General features: G+C 36.6%; 10 protein-coding genes across 10 annotated transcripts; 3 read left to right on the forward strand and 7 right to left on the reverse strand.

Annotated features, from left to right (window-relative positions):
* Nucleotides 1-1157: 1157 nt before the first annotated feature.
* On the forward strand, nt 1158-2361 carry EV154DRAFT_475057 (amino acid permease-domain-containing protein; the record flags this gene model as incomplete). Its single annotated transcript, XM_051597972.1, has 4 exons — nt 1158-1196; nt 1249-1333; nt 1509-1641; nt 1803-2361. 4 exons carry the CDS (start codon nt 1158-1160, stop codon nt 2359-2361), a joined length of 816 nt encoding a protein of 271 aa, XP_051450351.1.
* A 307-nt stretch (nt 2362-2668) lies between these two features.
* On the reverse strand, nt 2669-4257 carry EV154DRAFT_532698 (uncharacterized protein). Its single transcript, XM_051603932.1, has 2 exons — nt 3069-4257; nt 2669-3003 (listed from the first exon to the last, which is right to left on the reverse strand). The coding sequence occupies exons 1-2, from the start codon at nt 4143-4145 to the stop codon at nt 2731-2733; spliced, it is 1350 nt and encodes a 449-aa protein (XP_051450352.1). The 5' UTR covers nt 4146-4257; the 3' UTR covers nt 2669-2730.
* A 1117-nt stretch (nt 4258-5374) lies between these two features.
* EV154DRAFT_154877 (uncharacterized protein) lies at nt 5375-6997 on the reverse strand. Its single transcript, XM_051594128.1, has 2 exons — nt 6514-6997; nt 5375-6445 (listed from the first exon to the last, which is right to left on the reverse strand). Exons 1-2 carry the CDS (start codon nt 6958-6960, stop codon nt 5444-5446), a joined length of 1449 nt encoding a protein of 482 aa, XP_051450353.1. The 5' UTR covers nt 6961-6997; the 3' UTR covers nt 5375-5443.
* A 5695-nt stretch (nt 6998-12692) lies between these two features.
* EV154DRAFT_154899 (cytochrome c/c1 heme-lyase) lies at nt 12693-13841 on the forward strand. The gene is made up of 3 exons (XM_051594129.1): nt 12693-13256; nt 13314-13400; nt 13469-13841. Exons 1-3 carry the CDS (start codon nt 12739-12741, stop codon nt 13698-13700), a joined length of 837 nt encoding a protein of 278 aa, XP_051450354.1. The 5' UTR covers nt 12693-12738; the 3' UTR covers nt 13701-13841.
* On the reverse strand, nt 13741-14920 carry EV154DRAFT_432737 (fatty acid desaturase-domain-containing protein; the record flags this gene model as incomplete). Its single annotated transcript, XM_051596687.1, has 2 exons — nt 13741-13947; nt 14009-14920. 2 exons carry the CDS (start codon nt 14918-14920, stop codon nt 13741-13743), a joined length of 1119 nt encoding a protein of 372 aa, XP_051450355.1.
* Nucleotides 14921-15078: 158 nt separating this feature from the next.
* Nucleotides 15079-16629, reverse strand: EV154DRAFT_557136 (uncharacterized protein; the record flags this gene model as incomplete). The annotated part of the gene is made up of 5 exons (XM_051605404.1): nt 16482-16629; nt 16203-16421; nt 15488-16144; nt 15164-15412; nt 15079-15110 (listed from the first exon to the last, which is right to left on the reverse strand). The coding sequence occupies exons 1-5, from the start codon at nt 16567-16569 to the stop codon at nt 15079-15081; spliced, it is 1245 nt and encodes a 414-aa protein (XP_051450356.1). The 5' UTR covers nt 16570-16629.
* A 1400-nt stretch (nt 16630-18029) lies between these two features.
* Nucleotides 18030-19061, forward strand: EV154DRAFT_608116 (uncharacterized protein; the record flags this gene model as incomplete). Its single annotated transcript, XM_051607658.1, has 5 exons — nt 18030-18096; nt 18154-18315; nt 18369-18471; nt 18537-18744; nt 18809-19061. The coding sequence occupies exons 1-5, from the start codon at nt 18046-18048 to the stop codon at nt 19059-19061; spliced, it is 777 nt and encodes a 258-aa protein (XP_051450357.1). The 5' UTR covers nt 18030-18045.
* A 49-nt stretch (nt 19062-19110) lies between these two features.
* EV154DRAFT_488575 (uncharacterized protein) lies at nt 19111-19993 on the reverse strand (the record flags this gene model as incomplete). Its single annotated transcript, XM_051599147.1, has 2 exons — nt 19111-19340; nt 19405-19993. The coding sequence occupies 2 exons, from the start codon at nt 19991-19993 to the stop codon at nt 19111-19113; spliced, it is 819 nt and encodes a 272-aa protein (XP_051450358.1).
* A 2286-nt stretch (nt 19994-22279) lies between these two features.
* Nucleotides 22280-24246, reverse strand: EV154DRAFT_541021 (armadillo-type protein; the record flags this gene model as incomplete). Its single annotated transcript, XM_051604463.1, has 6 exons — nt 22280-22441; nt 22525-22680; nt 22751-23137; nt 23354-23464; nt 23529-23995; nt 24060-24246. The coding sequence occupies 6 exons, from the start codon at nt 24244-24246 to the stop codon at nt 22280-22282; spliced, it is 1470 nt and encodes a 489-aa protein (XP_051450359.1).
* A 445-nt stretch (nt 24247-24691) lies between these two features.
* Nucleotides 24692-25871, reverse strand: EV154DRAFT_541022 (armadillo-type protein; the record flags this gene model as incomplete). The annotated part of the gene is made up of 6 exons (XM_051604464.1): nt 24692-24766; nt 24844-25213; nt 25283-25344; nt 25399-25486; nt 25548-25648; nt 25740-25871. The coding sequence occupies 6 exons, from the start codon at nt 25869-25871 to the stop codon at nt 24692-24694; spliced, it is 828 nt and encodes a 275-aa protein (XP_051450360.1).
* Nucleotides 25872-26375: the final 504 nt, after the last annotated feature.

Below are 26375 nucleotides of genomic sequence, written 5' to 3' on the forward strand. Positions count from 1 at the left end.
TTACGATCCGGTAAGTAAGTAAAGTCAGGCTGGGAAGAGTTTTGCAATTGAACAGTAGGCATTGTATTGATTTAAGATTAAATTAACGATTTATCAAAGTTTACCTCAATATCTGTACGTATTTATAAATTTCTGTTTTGAAAGTTGATTATTAATTCAAAGTTAATCTGTTATGAGAAACATCTAAAAAGCAGTAATATTGCATAATTCAGGTTTTGCGTGATAAAAGCAAAAATGTACGAAAATTAGATGTTACATTTCCAGTCGAGGAATTGGAATTAACTTTATCCGGACTTCGCGTATAACTGATGGCGTATTTTTATTATTTAATAACAGTACTTGGATCTGAATCAAAGGGAAAAATGACAATAACACATACATATTCTTCAAATGACACCATTTATGCAGTGTAACAGTAAAAAACAGTCAATAAGTTTTGTCTATTAAAGGAACACATGACGCAAGAGAAGATATTTCCTTCATCTGTTTTTGAAAGTCGAAATAAAGGAGTGATTTGATACAAATTTTATATGTATGAGAAGATCAATGTTATGGCGTAACTTTCCGGTTGGTTACGAACAGATGTATTTAAGCTCATTAATTTTTATATCAATCTTTTTCTTCTCCATTCAAAATCTTACATTGATTCAAGTATATATCCACATAAATGCCATTACAAGAAGATTCTCCTCACAGAAAAGCACAACCACAACAGATAGAAAACATATCGCCGCTGGCTGTTGGCGATCAAAAATTGAACCGGCACTTGGGATTTTTCAGCGGAACACTGATGAATGGTAAGTTTTATATTTATTCTAATAGACGCTCCTTAAAATAAATATTAAATTTGTTTACTCGTTTAGTGGGCATGATTATTGGCACTGGAATTTTTTCTAACCCCTCGTTGATTTTAATCAACAGCGGCTCCGGTGGCATGATGTTGATTCTCTGGGTTGTTGGTGCGGTGTTTGCAGGTACAGGTGTATGGTGCTATCTTGAACTTGGTACGATGCTTCCCAAAAGGTACGCCAATATACTGTTTAAAACCTTTTATCAAAACTTATACTCTTTACTGTACTACTAGTGGCGGAGAGCAAGAATATCTTGCTTATCAGTTTCCAAAACCTAAACAGATTGTGTCATTTGTCTTTTTGATTATGGTTGGGATATTTTCTCGTGGGGCAGGTTTAGCACAGGTATGAATAATAGATAACTATTGATGTGATATTTAATGCTTTAATTATGTAGGGAGCGACAGTGTTTGGAAGCAATATAATTTATGCAATTGGTGGACCTAGCTACACAAACAATTGGGGAGCTCGAGGATTTGCAGGTATGTATTGCTCATAATAAATCCGTAGATAAATGTAACTGACAACCCTATGTCATAGTGTTTTGTTTAACGTTCTGGTTAATCTTAAATATTTTCTCCAGCAAGGCCGCTGTTCGTGCCAACAACTTTTTTACAGTAATTAAAATCACTTTACTGGCCCTTTTGATTTGTGTAGGGTTTGCTGGTCTTTCTGGGCGGTTTTCCGACGGACCAGACTTATCTGAAAACTTTTCATTTGACGGAACTTTGAAGAATCCTGGATCTTACGCAAGTGCAATTTACTACGTAATTTATGCTTATGGGGGTTGGTATAATCTTAATTATGTTCTTGACGAGCTTAAAGATCCAATCAAGAATCTTCCTCGCTGCGCAATCACAGCTCTCTCTTTAACAACTGTTTTATATCTCTTGGCTAATGTTGGTAATATATGCACTAAAACAATTTTATATAATGACATCTAACCTCAAGTTATTCAGCTTATCTGGCCGTTTTACCTCTTTCTGTAATTAGAGCATCTAATCTGACAGTTGCAGCCAACCTATTTAATACGGCCTTTGGTGGCATTTTTGGCTCACGGGTGCTACCAGTTCTTGTAGGTAGCTCCTCATTCGGATTTGTCGGTGTCGTGTTCTATTCTGGTTCTAGGGTTGTCCTTGAAGCTTCTCGACAAGGATTTTTGCCTTACGATCGGTTTTTTAGTAAAGTCCATCCCAAGCTGCATACGCCAATTTATTCACTTGTGCTACTTTATGTTATTGCATTAATATTTTTATTAGCGCCTCCTCCTGGGTCCGCATTTCAATTCATTGTTGCTTTTACTGGTTACGGAAATTATTTTTTCTCAGCCATGAGTGTTATCGGTCTGCTTATTTTGCGTCGTACACAGCCCAATATCAAACGTCCACTCAAAGTACCTGTAGTCGTGGCTATTTTTTTCATAATCATTTGTTTGTACACATTAGTCTTTGTATTCGTACCGCCTGAAACAAAACCTAACGGGTATCCATACTGGCGTAAGTTTTATTAACAGAAAACGAGGCATCATTTTTAACAAATTCCTCGATTATGTAGTACCTTACATTATTACAATTGTTCTTGCAATTATCTCGATCGGTCTTTGGTACTACAAGATCGTCTATAAAGATGCTCTCGCAAGCTCATATAACGCCGAAATTCGATTGGGTGGTCAACAGGAGCTTTTCGATGAAGTGTATCGGGACCGTATTAGTTCGATTTCTTCGGATGAGATCGAATCCATTCAAAGCACAAGCAAAAGTGTTTGTAATGTTACGGTTGAATACACTACAAAATAGTCCCTTAACTTTATACCTTACTGTGTATTTCTCTTACAAATAACTTTATTATATACACTTTTTATGCTGCATTAAAAAAATGATTACAAAATTTGGGTGTTCGTGGTCGTTACTGTCACTGTACGAACAGTTGTTGTATGAGCAGTTCTACCTGGCAATCTTGAATTTAGCTCATCTCGAATCAAATCTTCCATCCCGTTCTCTTCCCATTGTTTTTGTACCAATTCCAATTGATGCTCTAATTTTCTAGTATCCCAATTTGCTAGCTCTAACTCAAAGCGACTTTTACGAGACGCTATCAAAATTTTGTTTTCTTCTTCACATAGCTTGCGCTGATCATTATGATACCTTTCAACCTATGCAATTTTTTTATATTGTTATTATTCTTAAGCTTTTATATCTTCTTTTCCCCATTATTTACCTCTTTTTCTTGATCAGGAGCCCAAGATACTCTCTGTCTTATAGGAGGCATAGCGACAGAGGGAGAAGAATGATGGGACTGATAACTACTATTATAGTGAGAGTTATGATGATGATTATGGTGATGAGGTCTCAATGGGGCATTAGATCCCGTATTCCCACCTGGATACGAAGATGAAGCAGAAGGCGTTGTATAAGGATAAGATGGAGGATAATTTGTGTTTACAGATGGAGGTGGTGGCTGCTGTTGCTGTTGCTGTTGCTGTTGTGGGGGTGGAGGATGGTTAGTGGCAATAGAAGAAGTGGTATTCATGGCAGATGTAGTGGTTGAACTGCTCATGTTTTCATTAGATTGTTGTTGGCTTTGTGTAGACGGTGTAAGGGATTGCGCCGGAGGGTGATTATAATGTCCCGGCGAGTTAGGCGCAGTTGAAGTAGGTGTGGAGTGAATTGATCGCTGTTGTGGAGGCGGGGGTTGGTGTTGTTGCAGAGAAGAAGGGCCTGAAGAATTCTCTCGGCTATGATAACCACTGCTATTCGAAGGAGGAAATGAAGGAGGAGGGCCTTGGTAATGTCTTCTCGCAGAATAAGGTGGGTAAGGACTACTATTTCTGTGATATGGATACGACGGGTAATTGGGTGAACTATGGTATGGACGATGATCATAAGAATCCCTTCTACTTGAACTTCCACTGCGGCCACCGTTGGAAGGTGAAGGCGATCTTCTGGGGTTGTATGGGTATGAAGACGAAGGCCCGGAACGATAATAGCCATACGATGGACGTCTTGGCGATCTAGAATCGGATCGAGAAGGTGATGGGCCTCTCGAAGGTGGATAGTATGGTCTTGAATCCGAATAGCTATATCTATCGTCATTGCCATTGCCACTATTACCACCACCTCTTCCATTGCCAGATGAGTAATGAGGATTGGGAGAATAATTCCGTCCACCCCTTACGCCACCATCTCTGTAATCCCTCTCTGATCTATAATTTTCACCCGGTCTATATGTATCAGACCGAGGGCGATCATAGTATCCTCTATAACGCTCGTCGTATCCTCGTGAATACCTATCCATTCAAAATTGTTGTAAATAGAGAAAGAATTGGATTTTTTTTTAAAAAATGATAAAAAGTGTAGATGACGCACAAAAATGATGTTTTTGCCCAGTTTATGTATCATGACTGCCTTTCCCCTCTCTCATCACAAGGAACTCAGACGAAAATGCTTGTTTGTGCTCAAGGAAAGAAAATATATTAAGTGTATATATGACTGATACATTGTAAAAATTCGGTATTGATGGTTTGGGATAATAAATGCCATTTTACTATAATTTTTCGGACAAAATATTTGATGAAATTCCATGCGCAGACAGGTGTTCTTTTGCAATATTAGGGTTTTCGCGCCTGTTTTCTCTGAATAATCACAAATATACGAGGAATACAAGTTATTAAGGATGAGGAAACTATTTTTTGTGCGCGATAAAAATGTTTACAGTCATCGACTAATATATTAACGATTTAACTGAAAAGCGTCTGGAAAAAATTACAAACGTTTCTTATAAGCCCTAACATATTGTTTCATTTACACTTTTAACACATCCGACCATTTAATCACTTCGATTATCAGTCCTAACCAATACCAGCGTTAAAGTTCGATGGAATCTTATTGATAAACATGAGGGATAGCAGGAGTTTTAAAAGCGATGAGGCTGATATCTCAGAGCTTTTTAATCGTAAGGAAGAACTTAATAGACTCACCTTTAAACAAAATGCTTCAACATAAGGGCTAAGATACTGATTGTTTTTGAAACCGGGTAATCTAAGCGATCTACATCAATATTTCATTAATTCTTACTCAGCATATTATTTAAACGCTCAGCTGAACCAAGTTAGTTTTATACATACTTCAAATAAGCGACAATAATAGCTAATATTACAAAAATGAGTTCTTATACGTAATAGTGTGGAGATGCAATCCATAAAAAAAGTTCAAAATTTTACATTTTTATACTAAGTAGCTAAGGGCTTAAGCTGGCTCTTTTTTTTTCTAAGAAATTTTATTATTCTTCCCAAAACCCACAATAAATCAACCGAGTCGCGTGCCCATTATATAATAAACGCCATATCACAGACAGTCTTACATTCAGAATAAAAATGTAAATCATACTGTTTGTGTGGTGCATTAAGTAATCTCCCTATACACATATTGTATAACATCCTTCTCCATACAAACAAAAATATATTTGTTTGTCTAGGCAATATGTCATTTGATAATAATAAATATTTTGATGGAACCACATTTGCATTTTTTTTTTACGCGATGATCAACAGAAGGTTTTATTTACATGAAAAAGGAAAAAAGAAATAGAATAAATTATAAATATAGTATGTCCTGCATAGATACAAATTGTTGTAATTGGTAATTACTGTAAAGAGGAATTGTGGGATAAGACAAAGGAACGGTATTGGTATCAATAGAAATAGAAGGAGTGAATGTTTTGGGGTATAAGCTATAGTTGTATAAGTCGTCTGTTGTAAAGTCATAGTAAGGTAAATAGTTTTCTTCATAGTGATGGTATATAAGTGTGGATTCTTCATTTTCCAAATCAATGGTAATGGGTCCCCTTTTTGTACAGTTGGGTGCTATTGTTGGGTCACACCACATGTCAGCATTTTCAGTCATAGGAGACCATTCGGGCTGATAGTTACTGTTGGTGTGGCACATAAAGTTTTCAGAAGATAATAATGAATCCTCCATCCAGTTATTGATCACCAAGTTATTTAGGCTACCGATGTCAGAAGTGGCTGTTGTTGGTGCGTCATAAATCATGCTTGAACTGATTTGCTGCAATGTTTGCGTTGGCGATGCAGATGATAAACAAGCTTTACTCCTGTTGTTTGTGCAACGTCGCTTTCTTGGATGTTTTTTATCGATGAACTTGTTACTGACGTCAACACCTGAATCATTATCTGAATCATCCAACATGTCGCTATTCTCAGAAGGACGACGTTTTGGTGTACGCGTTTTCTTGCTTGTTCTAAATGTAGTATAAAGGGGAGACATCAACGGTCTGGGTGTTCTTGCAGCAGACAATTTGGTTGGTGTATTATCGTTTTTTGTTGTTTGTGATGATACTGAAGCATGCTTGTGTTCAATGTCGCTTTTGCTTCGCCCCAAAAAAAGTTCGGCTGTAAAAGCAATATCATGATGTTTTCTGCTGTAGCTACTTTCGTGTGTTAAATTGTCGATAAAAAGTTGCTCAGTACCAGCCACGAGCGTCCAATAACAACCTTTACCGGGATTCTTTTGAGTTGGTTGACGATCAATTTTATAGAACCACTTTTTATTGAGTGACAAGTTGTGGCGAATAGAGTTCTAAGAAATAAGTGTGTGAGCATTTTATATGAGCAAAATTAAAAGCTAATATATATATATATATTTACCTGCCATCCACCAGTGCCGATGCGAAATGTAGGATATTTTTTTGAAATCCAAAGATATATATCATTTAATGTCATTCTGCCATTTTTACTAGAAAAGATAGCATGCGCAATTAATGTAGCATACGAGAATGGAGGCTTGTCATTGGGACCTGTAGCCAACCACCAAGGAGTAATTTGTTTCGGCCAAGATGGACGAATTCTAGCAGGACACATTTCAAGGTCATGATCATCTACAGGGTGATTTCCCATGGATTCAATTTTAAATTTCAATTCAGAAGATGTACTAGGTAAAGTTGTTTGATGGTGCCTGGATTGTTTGACTTTTAAAAGCCTTTGTTTAGTCATACGCTTCGGATCTTCTTGAATGACTGCAAATGATAAATAAAGAGCATCAGATTTTTTGGAAAGAGTCTTGGTTTCTTGAATTGGGTTACAGTGCTTGTTCATTGAATGAGGAATGTTGGTAATATAAAATAAAAAAAGGAAGATAGAAAAGTAAAGTAAAAAAAAAAAAAAAAAGCCTCTGGTTCTTATATAAAAATTATATAAACTCAGAGATGTCAGTGGAAACAAAAAGTGCTTCATTAACCTTACTCGCGTTCAGTACTACCCACCCGATTGCAAATAATTTTATTTTTATTTTTATTTTTATTATAGAATCAAATAGAATCACCAAATATCATCTGATAAATATGTACGAAATCACCTATCGGCGAACGTTCAATTGGGGGAAACGACTTGTACTGTAAAAAAAAAAAAGAAAAAAAAAAAAACTACAAGACTGTGGTCCCTTGGTCAAAGCGTTCACATATAATAATAATATTGGTATTCTCGGAAGGGATATATTAAGATTTCGTATCACAAATTATTTCTGATATATAAATTATATATTTTCGGCAAAGTAACGTCAGCTCTCCCGTCTAAACCATACTGGAAAAGGGAATTGTCATAACAAAAAATGTCTACATGCTGTAACACCAAGTCAATCGGACTTGTAACAGTATCTGCAGTGTAAAGATTGATAACTCTTTTTTTTTTTTTCCCATCGGCACATACCTACTCAAGCCTTGAATTAAGCGTTCAAGACTAGATCAAAGATGGTTTGGGCACATCTAAAATGAGATAAGATACGAGTCTTTTTTTTTTGAGTTGAATGTTCTAGCATAAGAAAATTAATAATCCTGTATTGCCACATGTTGATGGTATCATTCTATATATATATATATACATACTATTTTCTGTGGCCGTTTTATATCGGAATCATACAGCTGAAGATACAGGATAATGAATATCAACTTGGAATACCCTTACTATTACACGAGCAGCTGGTGTCAGGACCCCATCAGTCAATCAGAATAAACAAATAAACATAGACAATGTTATTACTGTTTGTGTATTTTTGATTGAAGGATAGGAAAAAAAAGCCATCCTAAGTTTTTTTTAGACTTGTTTTGTGTTGTCATATATCTGGCCTGGGCAGCACTTTTTGTCGTCATGCCTTGAGAACTATCTGAGTTGTGATCTAAAGATTGGCAAAATATTTGTGTTGAGTTTTGATAGGCTATTTGTTACCACGGTTGACATGAATTCTATGTTACCAACAATTGATTTTCGGATCCATCACCGTTTCAGTCAAACCAAAAACATTCAGGTACCTGTAATTTTTTTTTTTGAGGCCGTTCCACTTTTTTTTTCTTCCCCTGTCTTCGTGTCATTCCTAATTTCGTTCAAATCATTTTATGAAACATAGCCCGAGAGCGTGGTAATAATTATTATTTATAAATACATAATGTATATATATATCATAGTTCTAGATTCTTTAAAAGGAATCTTTCACTATCTTATAAAATGATCGAAAGAAAGTTTTTTTTATTATTATTTTGGTTGGGTACACAACACACACACAAAGAAGTGTACGGGTGTCCATGTACAAGCCCGTGATCTATTGTACAACATTCTAAGTGAGCACAGATTATTGCTTGTTAAGAGACAAACCCTTCTTGAAAGACACAAGGATTCTTATTTTCATTGTTCGTTTCAAACATTGACACATTCTATTATACTTTGTGTTCCGGGCAAAAAAATCAGCCCTAGAATAAAGATTTTTTTTAAACCATCCCCGTAAGAATAGTATTACTACGTTCTCGGACTAAAAAACAAAATAATAGAAAGCTTACCCCACGCATGTTTCAGTTGTTAGTCTTAATAATGTGCCCCTTTGACTATATCGGTATTAAGCAGAAAGTTTAAAACTAATCTCCGTCAAGACCTCCAACAATAAATCTTTCATCATTGAAACCTAAACTCTTTTTTTTTTTTTTTTTCAATCTAGATACGGCATCCTGAAAAAAAAACCCACATTCCTTGTATCCTTTTCACATCACTTTAACCGAAAAAACAGATAAATCACTACAGAGATACCGGTGCCATTCGGATCGACCAGTTGTAGTTCTAGAGGCATAATGAAATTTATATTTATAGCCATATATACCTCCCATCTACCATATTGGTTACACTGACGCACCTACTGTAACACTTCAGATCTTCTCCGACCTTTAAGCCTTCATGTTTCTTGGATCATCAACTAAAGTGCCATTGTTAACGTAGCTGTTCCATATGGCCCTTCCTTAAAAAACAGTACGTGTAACTATCAAAGGCAACACATGTTAGTGTAACAAATTATTATTCTAGAAAAGTATAATGAATGTAGCCTGTGCCTTTCTAATAAGCTTGTTGGTTTGTGAGAAGAAAAAAACCAAGGTCGATGATCAATTCTCTTTTAGTTAATTTAGATGGCGTAGTCCATTAGTTTGACTCTTAATTGAAGTTCAAGTGCATTGAATTTTGTGTACTAAAGAGATGCTCGGAAAATAAGTTACATATCTCGGCAATTCTTGCATGAACTCAATGACTAATTTATCGTTGGACTTAGCAACTCTATTTTTAAAATCAATAAGGTTTAATTCAGGGGTGGCATTTAAAAAACATGTCTGTACTCTCAAAGTTTCAAAGCACTATCGGTAATGCAGTAGACAACATTTTAGTTCTGAATATCTGTAGATGTTTGGTTTAATTTTTTTCCTAATATCATTAATAGACAAGGAACGGTTTAGATTTTTTATTGGTAACAGTTTGTAGTTATGAGACAAATTTTTTATTTTTATTTTATTCGCGCTAGTGTTCACGTTTATGGCTTTCTTCTCGCCCACACCTACTTAGCATGGAACCTCAATGATCTCATGCAGTTTCAAAAAATTTCTAAAACTGTCCTCGCGGTAGAAACTAACTTTGTTTATGTATAATTGTATTCTAGGATCTTGGCACCAGTTCAATCTGAAACATCTTTTCATTTAAGCTACTTGTAGAAGACTATAGTGAACTATCCAGTAATTATGATTGGGCTTTTTTTTTCAACCTTAAAATTGCATAATTACCAAGGAATCCATTAATATGCATGTCAGGTATCTGTGAGTCACTTATTAAGATCGGCAAGTCTAGTGCAACACAGTTATCATCAAAACTTTTTTGTTGAGTTGATATGCTACCCTCTTATTCCGACTTAAATGTGATATTTACTTAGTTAGTACTCAGTCTTACGCGAGTTTTTTATTTTATTTAAAGATCACAAATGCATAGTGTTAATAGAGAGAAGAATCTTGGTATGATGAGTGGCGTCAAATAAATATAAACCTTCCAGAAGATTGACTTATGGCTTCCACACTGTTCCTTTCTGTAGTAATACGACACTAATCTGTAAATAGTATTTGTGGAAACGAATTACTTTTTCTAGACGTTAGACACGGTTGCTACACATATTTTAGAGCCTAGACATATACTGACGTGCTAGTTTGATACTACATTTATTTTTACAACGTTCTATTGAATTAAATTATTTAGTATAGAGCAACGAACACTTAACAAAGACAGCAGACGGTAATTGTACGTCAATAGAATTTTTAGAGGCCGTTTAAATATAAAGTACACCGAATAAAAGTTCATACAAATGAATAAATGGTTTAGAAATAGTCTGACAGGGACTAACTTTCTTAACCATTGTAGCCAGGCGGACAAAGTTGAAGATGTGTTTCACAGTATCTTCTATACTATTGTAGTTTATTGGGTGATTCTTTTGTTCGAGTCTGATCTAACAAAAAATTTCATAGAGGACAGCCGGCATAATTCCATTGGTAGTATCAGATTCTGTCTATATTGTTACCAATAGTTTATAAAAGCATCATGCTATAAAGTATAAAACGGAAGGAATAATAGATATAAACGTCTTAACAAAAAAACACATACTGAATTTGATTTATGGTATTGCACATTTTGTTACTGTAATTTATCTCTGCAAGACGCGGATAATGTAAACAGCTGTAGCCAACTGCTAAAAATTTAACAGGTGGACGATACGCAACAAAAACAATAGATTATCTCGATGAATGAACATTCTTGAAAATTTTTTAATGATTACCTGGTGTCATTTTCATCAAACCATTTTTTAAACTGCTCTTATGAAAAGTTTAAGTGCCTGTGCTTCCATTTTAATTTGTTAACTCCGCCCAGTTTTTTGACATATGTATCTAAATTTGAGTTTACGCTTGTTCATCTTAACTTGTTCGACACTTTGATACGCAATTCTTTATAAAATATGCTTTATTATTGGTATATAATTGTTTATACTACCACTGAAACACTTGTAGTCAGTTAACAAGTTCAGAATTGCTTGTACGTAAGCCTGGGGCTCAGTTGTACTAATATATGTTTCATGCACGCGCAGTTTACATACATATGTATATATTATGCTAAATAGTATGAAACATTATCTAATAAGACTGTATTTAAAGATGATTTTATTTTAATTAAAGGCCCAAACATTATGGACGGTTTAATAAGCAATTAAATCATCCTGACATAAGCCAGTTCTTGTTAATTAAATTATAAATAATAAAAACTGTTCAAATACTCTTTTCTTTTCACACCGAATTAAAAGATAAAATAGTTGAGACAATCTTACTAACATATATCAGTTAAAAAATAAGTTACATATGACGAGCTACTTAATCGATTGTATTGATAGGCGAGAGTCTCATAGTAACATTTGCGTTAAAGCCGAATTTCTATCAATGGGAACCCTAGAATTATTCCGCGAACTTATCCAAAAAAAGAACAACCTTTCCGTTGTAGAGTTTGCCAAACAGCCACAATCGGCAAATTACTACACCGATAAAAAAGAGCAGCGTCTTCAAGCTGACTGCACTTAAATTACCACATCAAGTGTAGCCAACTATGTTTGCAAGATGCCAGATGCTTGGCAATTCCTTTTGTGTCGTGCGAGCGAATCAAGGCTGACATTTATAAAGTAAGATTGGTAGATGACACCTGAGTTTTTGTTGGTAAAGAAAACTATTTATGTATCCCTTTCTCACTAACAAAATCAAAAATAATGGCATACAGCCTATTGCAGAGGCTTTAAGTGAGTTTCAGGATTGTAGTCAAATCTTAAGGGAGGATTATTTCATTGTTGAGTGACAGAATAGCAAGCGGAGGTTGCCGAGAGATGACTCGAACATGTTAAACATCTATAAGAAACAACCCAACGCCGTCAAACTTTTATATCCGCTAACTTGGCATAATCCGGAACAAAATTAACTTTTTTAGAGCTATAATTAGCTTTTTTTGTCCTTGTTGACAACTAATAATAATCCATGGGAGTGTAACTCTGAGTATTCGCGTGTGGATGAACAACCTCCAAAGATAATTAAGATAAATATTGATTGATATATAATAAAAGTCTCTGATACGATATCTAGAGAAGCGAAAACAAAAGAAATCGCAAGTGTTAAGGGATAAAGTGATTCTACTTTCATATAATAAGCACTGATTTATACAAGTAAAAACAAAGAGGGTACTTGGTTATTGAAAGAAATAGCAACTATAAGTGTGCGTATGATCTTCCCTGTTCATCAGAACTTAATCGAATTTAATGTTTTAAACATTTACCAAACACGATGCCGAGCATAATAAAGTTACAAGATTCAAAGTAGAGTTGAAGCACAGTAAGTTAAAGTTCATTGTTGTCAGGAACACGGTGTACGTGACTGCCATGTTCCTTTTTGAGACAAACGCCTGAGTTTAAATTATATGTCAAACAGGTAAAAAAAAAAAAAAAAAGCAAGGCACCCTTTCCCAATTTTTTATATTTTTCCTATATTACCCATTTAAAAAATGTCGACGGAAGCACCTAGTTGTCCTATGCCAAAGAAGGAGGAATCCTGTCCTATGCCCAAGAAGGAGGAATCCTGTCCCATGCCCAAGAAAGAGGAGTCTTGTCCCATGCCCAAGAAGGAAGAGTCTTGTCCCATGCCTAAGAAGGAAGAGGCTTCTTGTCCCATGCCCAAGAAAGTAGAAGAAAAGAAGAAAACCGAGTTCCCACCTGGCTGCCCCATGCACAAGGGCGGTGATGATGAGTTGAACAAGCTCAACATGATTCCCAACTTGACACAATCCCCACAAGCCGATCAAACTGTGGATTTACCCACTGAGCGTGTAACTTCTTCTATTCCTAAAGCCAAGGGAGCTACATCCAAATGGGAATACCCTAGTCCTCAACAATTTTACAATGCTCTTCGTAGAAAGGGCTGGGAAACTCCCGAAAATGAAATTGAAACTATGGTAGATATTCATAACTTTTTGAACGAAGAAGCCTGGAATGAGGTGTTGAAGTGGGAATCCAAATACAAGTGGTAAGTTTATATCAGAGAATTTTTTTTTTTCAGATCTTAATTTGTTTATCTATCTAGTGATTGTGCTGAAGATCCTTATTTATCAAAATTCCAAGGTAGACCCCAAGATATCACACCTAAAGCTCAATGGCATTCATTATTCGGGTAAGAAAGAAAGAAGAGAGATGAAGATGAAGAGGAATTTATATTAACATGAAAAAAATGGTGTCTAGTGCTCCCAAGCCCTTTGATAGACATGATTGGTATATTAGCCGTTGTGGACAATCCAGAAGATATGTGATTGATTATTACGAAGCTCCCGAAGAAGTACCTGGTGTACCTGTCTTCCACTTGGATGTCCGTCCTGCTTTAGATAATGCCGAGAGTGTGATGGTTCGTTTTAAAGAAGCTGCCAAGATGAAATGGGATCAATGGTTCCCTACCGCTGCCGAAAAGTCAACTTAGAAGACACACTTTTTTTCTTTATTTATTAAGAAAAAAAAAATTATTTATTGTTATATTCACGAATTTTTCTCATTAAAGATCGACCTTGTTTAAAGGTAGTATAATCACGCACAACACGAGATTGAGGTCCCATGGAAGGTTGCGTAATGAATTTCCAATGCACTAATAACCATGATGTGTGATAGGATAATGTGTCATAAGATTCGCTTGCAATGGCACGAAGTATAGGAAGTTTGGTCCATGGAATCTAAATGACATTTAAGTATTTACGGACATCCAAATCAATTTTTTTTTTTTTTTTTTTTTACCTTTTGAAAGTCATGATGCTCATTATGGTAACCAATATTCATGAACGGTATGTTCAATACACCATAATAAGAATATGTTTCTTGTCCATCATCAAATGTATAGTGTTCTTGAATAAAATGAGCAGCTCCTGGATGTAACGAATAGCCAAACCAAAGCGATAATAGCAGATAAAGCAGACCTTTGATTCCACACACTTTGGCAATTACAGTATCCATGACAATGGTAAATACAACATTGATAATTTCCCATTTTCCCGGTGTATGTCCTCGCTGTTGCTGCATAACAAGTCCACGTACCACATACATGATGGGATAAATCAAGATCCAAAGAATTTTCTTTACGGCATTACCACGAATCAAATTCTTTTCCCATTCAAGCGGTAAATCAGGATCCATACCTTCTACGCCTTGCCATGTATGATGTTCTATATGGTATCGACGAAATGATTGTGAAATAGGTACAGGTAAGACAATATTGGTGTAAAGTCCAATCATGCGATCTACCACACTGGAACCTGTCACCAAGTTATGACAGGCTTCATGAATAATGACACCTACCATCCCTGTGGCAGTACCGCCAATGAAATAAGCAGTGAGCGCATAGATGGACCAATGTACAGCCGTTCGACCCAGATAGTAAGCAAGACCCAATTGAACCAGGTTGATCAATGTGGCAATATAGAAAGTACTGAATTCGGTACCGTATAATTTAACAATAGCTGGGTTCTTTAAAAGGAGAGCATGCTTTCGCTTCAGATGAGGCTCATCCATGTCATCCCGAGCAAAGTCATCATCTCTTCCTGGGATCGATCTTTTCCATGTGCCTACATAAAGTGGATGACGATAATCGGGATGATCCTTGTTTGTCTTGTCCACTCTTGGTTGAAACGAGTCAAATACAAAAGGAGGCATGTCGTTTATATGAGAAAGAGAGAAAGCTAAAGAGAGAGAAAAGCTTGATTTGTGGTTTTAACGTTGCATTATATAAATGTCAGTGTGAATAAATATCTCCTGATTTTTATTTATTTTTTATTTTAAAACACAAAAAATCATGACACTTTATTCCCCAATTAACGAAACTTGGAATAATCTAAAGGATAAGCTAAAATATAGTGATGTTAGTAACATAACGTAAAACACATATTTAAACTTTACCATTTCCTTTGCTTTCTCCACTGGGGTAAACGTGGCGTGAAATATTTACTGTCCTTGGCAAGGGCAAATCTGATGTAGGTCTAAAAGTATATCTACCACCTCCTTCTGTTAATGGTACCTGCTGTTGCTGCTGTTGCTGCTGTTGCTGCTGTGAGTTATATGTGGGTGCAGAAGGTCTTAATCCCATTAATGGTGTCAGTGTAGGTTGTCGATTCACAGGTGCTGTAGGTACTCGACTATTTCCTGCACCTACCACAGGAGGTGGAGGTGGTGGTGCTGGCGCTGGTGGTGGTGGTGGTGCTTGTGGTGGTGCTGTGCCTCTACCAATTGAAGGTGGAGGAGGAGGCAATGGGGATCGTGGTGGTGTAGCCACAGGAGACTGTCTTCCTTGATTGTTATTATTAAATGATGAATTGGAAGCGGATCTAGGTCGTCCTGGTGGTAATACAGGTGGTACCGCTAATGAAGGTCGACCACCTGGAAGTCCAAATTTTGGTGCACCGATATTTCCTCTTCCCATCGCTGGTGGTGGTGGTGGTGGTGGTAAATTGGCTGCATTGGCAGGCGGAGATGGAATTGCTCTAGGCGGGGGAGGTGGTACAGGTCGAAGAGGTGAACTATTTGATCTTGAACGGCCTGGTACGGGAGGAACAAGGGCTGCTTGAATTTTGGGCGATACACCGGAGGGCCCGGATTGTGGAGGAGGTGGAGGTGGAGGAGGGGGTGGAGGAGGTCCACCACCAGCGTTAAAAGATGATGTTGTGGGTGGAGGCGGAGGAGGTGGAGCAGAAGGTGCACTACTACCGAATTGAGGCAATGCTCTGCCCGGGATGGGAGGTGGTGCTTTAAAATTCTTCGGCAAGGTATTATTACTGGTTAATTTGGGTGGTTTCACGCTATTATTGTTAAATGCTGGTGATCGACCTGGTGTAGGTGGAGGTGGGGCTGGAATTGAAGGTGATGCTGCAGCACCAGAAGAACCTATACCTTTATTTTAAGCATTTACCCACTTATACACACACGCACCTTAAACACTTACCGGAGAATCCTCTTCCTGTGTCTACAGCGGCACCTCTTGTCTTTCGCAGTGTTGGCATACCATGAGCAAACAGTCCACCCAATTGAGCAGCAGCTGGAGCTGGTGCAGGAGCAGAGGGTGGAGCTGAAGCTGTATGTTGTAATGAAGGAGCACCACCTGTAGGTATAGGAGGTCTTGCCATTCCCATTGGTGAGCCACCAGATGGCTTCGAAGGTTTGACTAACAAAGAGGTTTGTTCTTGTGCTTTTTCTGTTTTTTTTTCTCTTCATCACCACTTACCATCGATCATAGGCTTAGACCTATCGTTCGTTTGTGCCTTCTTTAAGGCTTTACCTCGTTGAATTTCAGCTAATAAACCGCCTTCCATAATGTAAATAGAAAAAAAAGATGAAAGAGTTGCCAAGTTTTTTTTCTTTTTTTTTTTTTTTTCTTCTTGCTTCTTGCTTGTGGCTATTTTGGGACTCAGTGACGTTTTTTTTAGTTGCTTTATAAGGGAGGTGCTATAAAATTCCATTCTGGACAGTTTTATTCGCCTTTCAAACCATGGCTTTCCATACAAAGGCGGTGCTATTTCTTATTAGCATCTGTTGCTCCAAAATAAGATTGTATGAATTGCAGTGTCTCCAACCCCAAAGTTCGCTTTCCAATTGACCAAAGTCGCTCTGGTCTCCGACTGAAATACGCTTGTCTTACAGCCTAAAGTTCGCTTTTTTTATTGGCCAAAGTTCGTTTTTTTTTTTTTTTGGCAAATGGCTCTTATTCGCTTTTGTATCGCTCAAAGTTCATTTATGATCTCATTGAATTTCGCAGGATGACCGAAAAAAAAATATGCTTCGTCATTGGTAAGTGCAACTACTAAATCACCTATAGACAATCACTATGTTCAGAATTGCTTGTATTTAAGCCGGGTGTACTACAGGAAGTTAACAAAATATGTTCGCTATTCTATGGATATTTTATCGAGGTAAAGTTGAGTTAAACTGCTGTCGTATCCCGTTTAAAAAGCTATGGTTTATTTAATAAAATAGGATAGTTTAACCAATTATTCTTTAATCAAAGAGATGTATTTAGCAAAGTCTTGACAAGCACTTTGAGTGATCTGTTATGGCTTCAGATTGTATTTAGGGGAACTGTTTGAAAGCCTGGCTAGCGATGGATCTGCCGGTAAATCAAATCAAGAAAAATGTATTACATCTCTTCATCCCTGGAGACAATTAGAGATAAGAAATATCAAAAAAACTCAAAAGGAGAAAATCAATGTGATCTGTTATTGTGGGTCCCGTATAAATATATTTAGTTTGTTTCTCCGACGACAGCGCGTGTTTTTGGACTCAACATTAAAAACTTGGCTGATATGGTTCCCTATTTCATGCGTTCAGAATTGGATAGATGAGTTAAAAAAAAGTGCTGCTCTTCTGTTTGTCTGACAAGAAATTAATACGTCAATGTGACTTGATAAAATACGTCATTTGGTGTGCTGGAGCAATCAAAAATCGCCAAGCATATCAAAAAGGGTTTCTTTATCCCAAACAAGGTACAGACGCGAAAACGAACTGTCATGAAAATATAAACCCCGCTTCAATTTGACGACGACATGGTCATGGACTACAACAGGGGGAGCATTAATGATATGGTTTCTATAACATGAAGTCATGCTATTATTATTTATAACACAACACTTCATAAAAAAAAAAAAAAAAAGAGGATACATTTGGACCAATCAAAAGGCAGGTCTCATCTGCCTCCTCTCACTCACATCTTTTTCAGGTATAAAAAAAGGTTTTTTTCGGATGCACGGCACATTTAATTTTTCCTTTTTTCTTTCTTGTTTTATTTAAAAAATATGGAGCCTGTTCAAAGTGAAAAGAAGACTGAAGAGAAATTTGATTTTAAGGTAAAAGGAGAGAGACAGAAAAAAGGAGTCATTTGTTTTAATCATGATAAAATGTAGAACCTACACTTCGGATGGTTTGTTGGACACGCTTTAACGGTTGTCAATGCCTTTGTCTTTTTCGCATCCCAATTACTCTTCCGTCCTTGCAACTTCTTTTATAGAGTATCTTACTTGGGTGTGATTGCTTCTTACGGTATCGTCCTTTACAATTCTTACAAGGTAAGTTAAATAAATCACTCCATGAAGATAAATGCTTAAATAACCTCGTTTAGCCTTTGGGTTCCAATGAATCTTATTTTAAAAGAATGCTTTTGGATGAGAACGCACAATATTTAATTGTAGCCGTTTACTTCTTATTAACAAGAAGAATTGCTAGTAAGTGAATAAAAAAGACGCGATTTACTTTTATTTTTGATATGCTAAAATGAACAATGCAATAGTTACACTATTACCCTTTTTTATATATTCCGTGTTCCACGTTTTGGAATACACCGAAAAGACTTTGATCCCTGCTTTAGCACCTCATCAAACCAAGGTACAAACCTCTATTCGAGATGTGACCAGCAAATACCACGACAAGGCAATGGAACTCACTTCCAAAATTGAAGTTGTGGGTGTTATGACGCGACTTGTGCTCGGACTTTTTGTGTAAGCTCTTGTTATTGATATCATTTGGGATGTTAGGCTCATATATCTTTTTTTTTTTAAATAGTTTCCGATCAAGCATTTTATCTGTCTTGATTTACGCTCAATTCTTACGTATGCGTTTCTACATGTCTACAGATACAAGAGATTTCTTGACAGATGCAGGTTCTCAACTGGATCGTTTATTGACAGCACCCACCGCTCATCCTAAAATTCCCCCTGCCGTCATCAACGCTTATGCTACTGTCAAGGAGAAATTAGGTGTTAAACCCATCTCAGCAAACACTGCTACTACAGATGCAACCAAAAAGCAGTTATAAATAAATAAAATAATTTTTTATTTTATCATTATTATTGTTGTTATCATTATTAATGTACTGACACAGGAGGAGATTGATGAAATGAAGGAGTGGTATAGCTGGAATAGTTAGTTCTCCTTCTAGGTTCACTGATAGGAGACTTCTTCTTTTTCATCATGATAGTTGTCGTGGTTTTGATGGGTTTTTGGGTCACACTTTCTTGCTTCTTTTTAGGCGCAGTGCGTGTTGGCGTAATTTTCGGATCTGTCTTCATTAATCGAATTTGTTGTTTAATGAACCCTATTTAAACAAAGAGTCGTTATTTAGTACTATTTCTTTTTGTAAAGCATCATATTATATTTACCATAAAACCAAAAGCAATGAACAGGAAAGAAAAAAGTCAATGCATTGACCACAGGTCCAAATGGGTTTAATTTCCAAGCACAAGAAATAGCATATGCATGAAACAAGATACGTGTCAATAAAAATGTACCTGCAAATACATAGTCACGACGTAAATGTGATCGCACCGACCCTAAAGCCAAAACAAAGGTGGGGATTTCTAACACACACATCATGATAAACACTGCACTGTATTGATGATGAATCGCCCATGTGAGTGTGATCAGATAAGTCAAATGGTGTATCCAGCCTGTAAGCATGTCAATCTTGTTCTTGTAAAAAAAGACACCTATACAAAGATCCATGATTAAGAATGTCATAAAAAAGGTCGTGGCTACTACTGTCCAAGTACGATATACAAGGAGAGCTGAAAGGTCTCCTCCATTGCTTAATAATTCATAGACAAGTGGTAAAGAACATGTGCTGGTGATAGAACTACTCAGTAATGTACACACATACGCTCGTTCTTTCTCGTTTCTGGCAAGTTTTGTCCTGTGCCAAAAACTAAACCAACTGACAAACACCATAGCCGAGACAAGGCTAGTACACATCACTACTGGATCTAAAATAGACGTAATCAACATATTGATTTTTGTTTTTATAAAAGAAAAAAAAGAGAAAAAAGAAAAAAAAAAGAAGGGGATTGTCATAAGGAAATAAAAGTAGATGGGACATAAGCAAATCAGGTAAACTTACGTTTCACCACGGATCTCTTTTGTTTTGGAGGTCACGTTTTTTAATTCTTTGTTTGTGGGATTTTTAATTACTTGATCTATTTGGTTTCAAAAGCAATCTGATAAAGGGTTCATTGAATGCTCCACTAATAATAATACTGTACCTAGTCAATGGTGTACATTACTGATCATTACGCTACAAGAGCTTTGTATCGGCTATTGTAGAAATTACCACATCATTATTTCTAGTCTTTTCTGAACTTTGATCAATTTCATAAACAACCCCTTCCATGTCAATTTCACGTTGCTTTTCTACATTCCTCCATAGTTACTCTTGCTCGGGATTATCATTTATTACAGCTCCCAAGTTACTCCATATAAAACTGGTGGCATCCACCCGCAGTCAAAAAATAGAGCTTGTATAACCATTTAGTGCATGCCATTTTTCCAGCTCTTGCTTGGTTCATCTTATCAGACTAGCAAACTTTAGTCATATTGCATCATGATTTTCCCCCACCCCCACCCCATCCCTTTTTTTCCCGTCTCGCCCTCCCCCCTTTACACTTTATCCAAAATAGTCACCGGGAATGTGTTGTTGCTGACCAGTCAGCTGAATCGCATGAATTGCAAAGTTTTGCATCATCCATTGATAAACAAGTAAACACGTTCATATAATTCACAAATATTCTAACCGTGCGTAGTACTTTATTTAAGCTACGTGTTTGCTAGTTTACATGATCGTAAAGGGATATGCTTAAAATATTACATAAGTACTCTAGATTGGTGTGATTTGTAGGAAGTCGCTTTTTGTATGCGCCCAAAGTTTACACCTATTTCGCATATTAATTGTTTTTTAAATTTATCTACAACCTACCCATGTGGAGTTAAAGTTAAATAAGGATGCTTAAATTATCTTTAATAAAAATGCAAGCTTTCACTATTGGATCACCAATAAGTTAGTTGGCAGGCGCAGCACATGCATACACACCCCCGGGGATTAATTTATATTTAATCAATCAATAAAAAAGGTTATTTATCTAGTTTTCAGCTATTCCTTTTTTGATTTTAAAATAAAAGGCGTAAAAATAATTTGTCTCTGACATAAGCCATGTTCTTGTTTATAAATAAAATGTGTTTACAAGCTTTTCCTTTCTTCTTCTTTTTAACTTGGACTATTTCAATACGTGTCATACAAAGGTTAGTAACTGGCGAGTCTTTGTAACTTGAAAAAATGTAACAAAATGATACAGATTTATAAAACACGCATTTTTTTTATAAATAAAAGGACGCGTTCTGATTTTTGTGCGGGACACGGGTGAAGTTTAAACCTGCAGTGATTCACCTTATTATAATGGTGTGATATTCAGGACAGGCTCCCATCTCTAGGTTGAGCTCAATGCAGGTTGTGTCCCTCTTTTATAAGTTTGTCGGTTAATTGATAGATAATACATACATTAAGTATTAAGCAATAATTTTTGCTACACGTATATGTTCATGTCATTCGTAATGGTATCTGCCATTAAAAAGTTTCTCACGCTTATCACACATGAATGAACCTACACTGAACATAGAAGGGTATCACACAATATCTTTAAGGACAAAGTCGTCAAGGATTTGTATACCCTGACCTCATTCAGTGTACCATTATCCACTTACACAATGTTATTTAATTAATCGGTAGATTCTATAATTATGTTAAAGATGCATACTAAAAATATCATACACTAGACGAGATATCGCCATAAAACAAACTTATATTTTACCACGGATCTCTCTGTTCTAGAGGTCAGATTTATTTAGTATTTTAACTAGGATTGTAATAACTGCTTCACTTGATCTAAAAGCGTGGCATCTATTTGGTTTAAAAGTACACTAATGGAGGGTTCATTTAATGCTTGACGAATGAGACTTATCAAGTCAATGGTATACACTGGATCGTTATGTGAAAGCTGGTATAATAATTCCATTAGTCCGCTATTTAAAATACTGTCCCCCAAGTCTAACAGGATAACTTACCTCACTCTTTCTTATCTTTTCCGCACTTTGATCAATCTCATAGATATCTCCTTCCATATCAGTTTCACTATAAAGAACACTTTTTTTTTGGTATGTTAGTACCTCTCATCTTTTCTTTCTCTCTGTCTTTGTTACACTGGTCGATTCTTACTCTGATCCATCACTGTCCTTCATTTCAGGTCCTACATCACTCCAGATCGCCATCAAATTAGGCAATCTATTTAAAACTGTGGTATTGCCAGTCAAAATTAAATTTGTATACCCAATGCATGCCAATTTTCTAGCTCTTGCTTGGCTCACATTGTCAAACTAGCAGAAAAAAAAAAGTTTAGTCCAATTGCACAATGGTGTGTACCCCCCCCCCCCCTTTCTCTCAGCTGTCCCCGCCTTACTTTATCCAGCCATTTATCCATGATATCACCAAAAAAGTCGCCAGGAATCTGCTGTTGCTGACCAGTCAGCTGAATCACATGAATAGCAAAGTTTGCATCATAAATAGATAAGCGAGCAAACAAGTTCATATAATTCATGATAGCATATCCGTACATCTATTTTTTTTTTTCATATGTAAGCCATTTGTGTGTTTGTGCGTGCTTGTGTACATGTGTTTTTTTTTACCTGATCTTGAAGCAAAACACTTAAAACATTAGATAATAGTCCTGATTGCACAAGCGTCTCCCCATACACTTGCAAAGGTACTCCCTGTAACGCTAAATCCACAGTATGTGTAATATAAGAAGCTGCTTGTTCTCGACAGTTACCAATCTTGGAAGCCAATTTAGAAAATAAGACAGCAGTATGGGGGGATTGTAAAGTGGATTGAGGATCCAACAAGATATAGCTATCAATAATTTTCAGCACTTTACGTAAATTCTCTGTATCGTAATCTAATAATTCCAAGGCAACGGGTAAAAGTGACATCAGTTCTGCACTAGAACTAGGTGTACTTTGTAAAAGACTCCACCACAAGTCCAAGGAATCCTCCAGTAAATAAATATGTGCCTCCTATGTTACACGGATTAGTATTTAGGGCTCCCATTATTCTCTTTTACATGTGTCAAAGTGAGAACTTACATTGTTACGGTCGATGCAATATCTCACAATGGGAATAAGAATATTATGCAATTGAACGGATTGTTCGTTAAGAATCTAAAAGACAAAAAAAAAGAGGTTAGTTTTTTTTTTCATTCCTATTTTTTTTTACAACTAATCAAGACTTACGCTGGTGATCTTGGTGAATGTGACGACAAGAGAGGATTGAAGTAATGGCTCTGTGTTTGGTCCCCATAAAGGTGTCAATAGTTGAATGATCTGGGCGGCATAAGGAATCATCTATAACGTCTATTATCAGTATACAATATATATACATATATTAGAGTCCTAACAAAATACGAACATTGATGCTGGTTCGATCCATGATAGCAGTGAGATAAGAAATTAATTTCATCGTAGTATCCGATTCCTCCACCTCATTCAACAAATTCAAGAGTAAGGACATGGCGCGACCCAAATAAGGTAGCACAATATCAATATCAAAATCCCAATCATCTACTGCTTGTTTCAATCCATGCGCAGCCGTTAAACGCACAACCAAATCTTCCTCTTCTGACATCAATTCCAACAGGATTTCGTAAATAACTTGACGACAATCCGCACTGATCCCTTCTGTCACCCATTTACCAAGCATCCATGCAATACGACGTCGAAGGATTTTGAAATTGGGATCCTTGTTTTGTAATTCAACCACAAGTCGATTCATGACAAAAGGTTCGAAATCCAATCTACCATAAAGCGAATTGACACCCAGCCCAATGGCATCATAGACAGCGTCTTTAAATAATAAACTTTGGTGATCCGTGACATCTAAATAAATTAAAAGAGCCTGTTAATTAAATCAAGAAGCAATAGAACTATTTCCTCTTCTTACTCGCTACACGTTCAACCAAATTTAACATGATGGGTACAAGTTGATCACGGTACTGAGATAACAAGTTCATAAAAGTCATTTCAGCACAAGGCCTTAATTCAAACTCCCAATTTTCTGAATCTAAAGAGATCGCCCACCCTTCAGGGTCCTCTTCCCATTTACTAAAATCAGCAGGTGTCAACAGCATGTATTGGCTGACCAATGTTTCGGCACAAACATTGACGAAATCGGGTGTTAAAAATTGTTGATGGATTAAACGGCCTGCTTCCAGCGCTAATTCCTTTTCTCCATCCGTGACGGATAAAAGATCGGCACCTAATTGACCAGCATTGTAAGACGAATTTTTGATGGTGTCCTTGATTAAAAGCATGCCTTGCAATAAAAAGGAAGGGTTGGCATCCGAAGTTTGATCTACAATACGATGTCCCTCTGTCATGATATGTTGCCAATAAAAACGAACCATGTCCAGCCATGCCGGACAAAGTGCTGCAGACACAGGATGTGTCTTTTGTAATGCCAAGTAAAGTGTACCGTATTCCTCAATGGTGGTTTCTAAATCTTGCTTGATTTTTCCGTTATAATTTAATTGGATCAATGCAAAGCCTATCAATCACTGATTACTCTCGTTTCCTTTATATACACACATGCACACACTTACGACAGTTCACGTATTGCTCTAAATGCTTACGGCTGACTTCAATAAAGGTCTAAATAACATTAATAATAGTGAAAAATGATCAGTTTCCTTGTGTCTTATATATACTTGATAAATGGATAAACATACTCGGGTTTCGTTATACTTGTGAACATCTCTAATGCCGTTGACCATCAAAACCTTCAGACATTTAACACATGTAGCAACGATTTCCAACTCCATCAATAAAGAGTCTTCCGACGCATTAAATTGACCCGAAGAAGATATTTTGGAGATGGTACGTTCGACATAGGGCAGATAGATTTGTGCAACAGACTGAAAAATGGTAGGTGCGATCTCAGCAAATTGTTTACGGCCTGAGGATAAAAGTCGAGTACTTAATTCGGTCAGTACTTCACTCAAGGTTTCTAGTACTCGGTGATGGATCAAGCGCGTGTGATCTTGATCGGTAGAGGTGTTGGTTTCCATTGACAGGATTAAATTCGAAAGCAAATCAGGCCTACAAACGATTTTGTGTTAAAAGAGGTGCGGGGGCTTTAGAAGGATATAGTTGTGTATAAATCTGTACCAGTCTCTGGGGTAATCAATTCTAGCAATTCGAGATACAATAACGGCATTTTGTGCTGTAAGCTAAAAAAAAAAAGGCATGTTCGAGATCCCTTGAAATGACTGTGTTCAATTGACGTTTTCTATATTTACCTTTCTGCTTGGTTCATCAAGGAATTGAAGTAGACGTTGTCGAATCACCATTTTCTCTTCTGGACTAATAGGACTAATAAAAAACAATTTCAGTTTTAACGACTTTTTTTTTTTAGTAGAAAGTGACATTTTACTTTTTGGCGGTTCTTCTCCAAAAACGATCGATACCATTTTTAAGATATATACCACTTAAAAATCGAATATCATGATCCACAGAGCGATCATAAAAGATATCCTACAGTTTCCATAAGGACACACATTAAAGATAGGTAAGCTACTAATTCGTCTGGTCGCGTTTTTCGTAAAAAGGAATTCAATGAGTGTACCTGTAAGGTGGCAAAGAAGCTAGGTGCATTTTCCCATTGTTTCAACATATCTTCGGCTGCTTTCATGCGTTGGTAATCTTGGGAAGTTGCTTCTCCCAACACGCCCAAAAGTTGTATTTTGGCTTCACTCATTTTTTTGTATATATATTTGTGTGTCTGTTTAAAATAAAACAAAAAGAGAGAAAGAGCGAAAATCCCGGTGTCTATTTTTTTTTATAGGGTTATACATGCCTAGAATAGGTAGTGGCTTGGTCTTATTAAAACCCCATTTTTGCATTTATTCTTTAAGCACAGGGTTTTATAGGTACCAACCTGTCCAATTTCATGTAGGGTCTGTCTCAGGTTTATGTCTGTTGAAAAGCTGCATACTCTCTTTTTGTCCCGACATGACGTTTTCTCCCGGCATAAACCACATATGGCCAATCGCCCCAGAAAAGAAAGAAAGAAAAAGGTTTGGTGATTGAGCGTTTGGGTTTGTAAGTTATTCTTATTCAATGAGCAGGGAAAGAAAGACCAATTAGCACCACTTTCATAACGCAGCTTAGGCCAGGTCATTTAGAAAAAATAAAGAGGAAGACATAAGCAGCATGGATACCCAAAAAAAAAAAAAAAAAAAAAAAAGAAATAACTGAATAT

This window comes from Mucor mucedo (assembly GCF_025094135.1).
Source record: "Mucor mucedo strain NRRL 3635 chromosome Unknown EV154scaffold_258, whole genome shotgun sequence".
Taxonomy (NCBI): Eukaryota; Fungi; Mucoromycota; class Mucoromycetes; order Mucorales; family Mucoraceae; genus Mucor; species Mucor mucedo.

Excerpts from the sequence above, each read along its gene's own strand:
- EV154DRAFT_532698 (XM_051603932.1), bottom strand. The coding sequence starts at position 4,145 with ATGGATAGGTATTCACGAGGATACGACGAGCGTTATAGAGGATACTAT. Across the intron at positions 3,004-3,068 it reads CTCCTGATCAAGAAAAAGAG|GTTGAAAGGTATCATAATGA; the intron begins GTAAATAATGGG and ends AAAATTGCATAG.
- EV154DRAFT_154877 (XM_051594128.1), bottom strand. The coding sequence starts at position 6,960 with ATGAACAAGCACTGTAACCCAATTCAAGAAACCAAGACTCTTTCCAAA. Across the intron at positions 6,446-6,513 it reads TCGGCACTGGTGGATGGCAG|AACTCTATTCGCCACAACTT; the intron begins GTAAATATATAT and ends CTTATTTCTTAG.
- EV154DRAFT_154899 (XM_051594129.1), top strand. The coding sequence starts at position 12,739 with ATGTCGACGGAAGCACCTAGTTGTCCTATGCCAAAGAAGGAGGAATCC. Across the intron at positions 13,257-13,313 it reads TGGGAATCCAAATACAAGTG|TGATTGTGCTGAAGATCCTT; the intron begins GTAAGTTTATAT and ends TTATCTATCTAG. Across the intron at positions 13,401-13,468 it reads CAATGGCATTCATTATTCGG|TGCTCCCAAGCCCTTTGATA; the intron begins GTAAGAAAGAAA and ends AATGGTGTCTAG.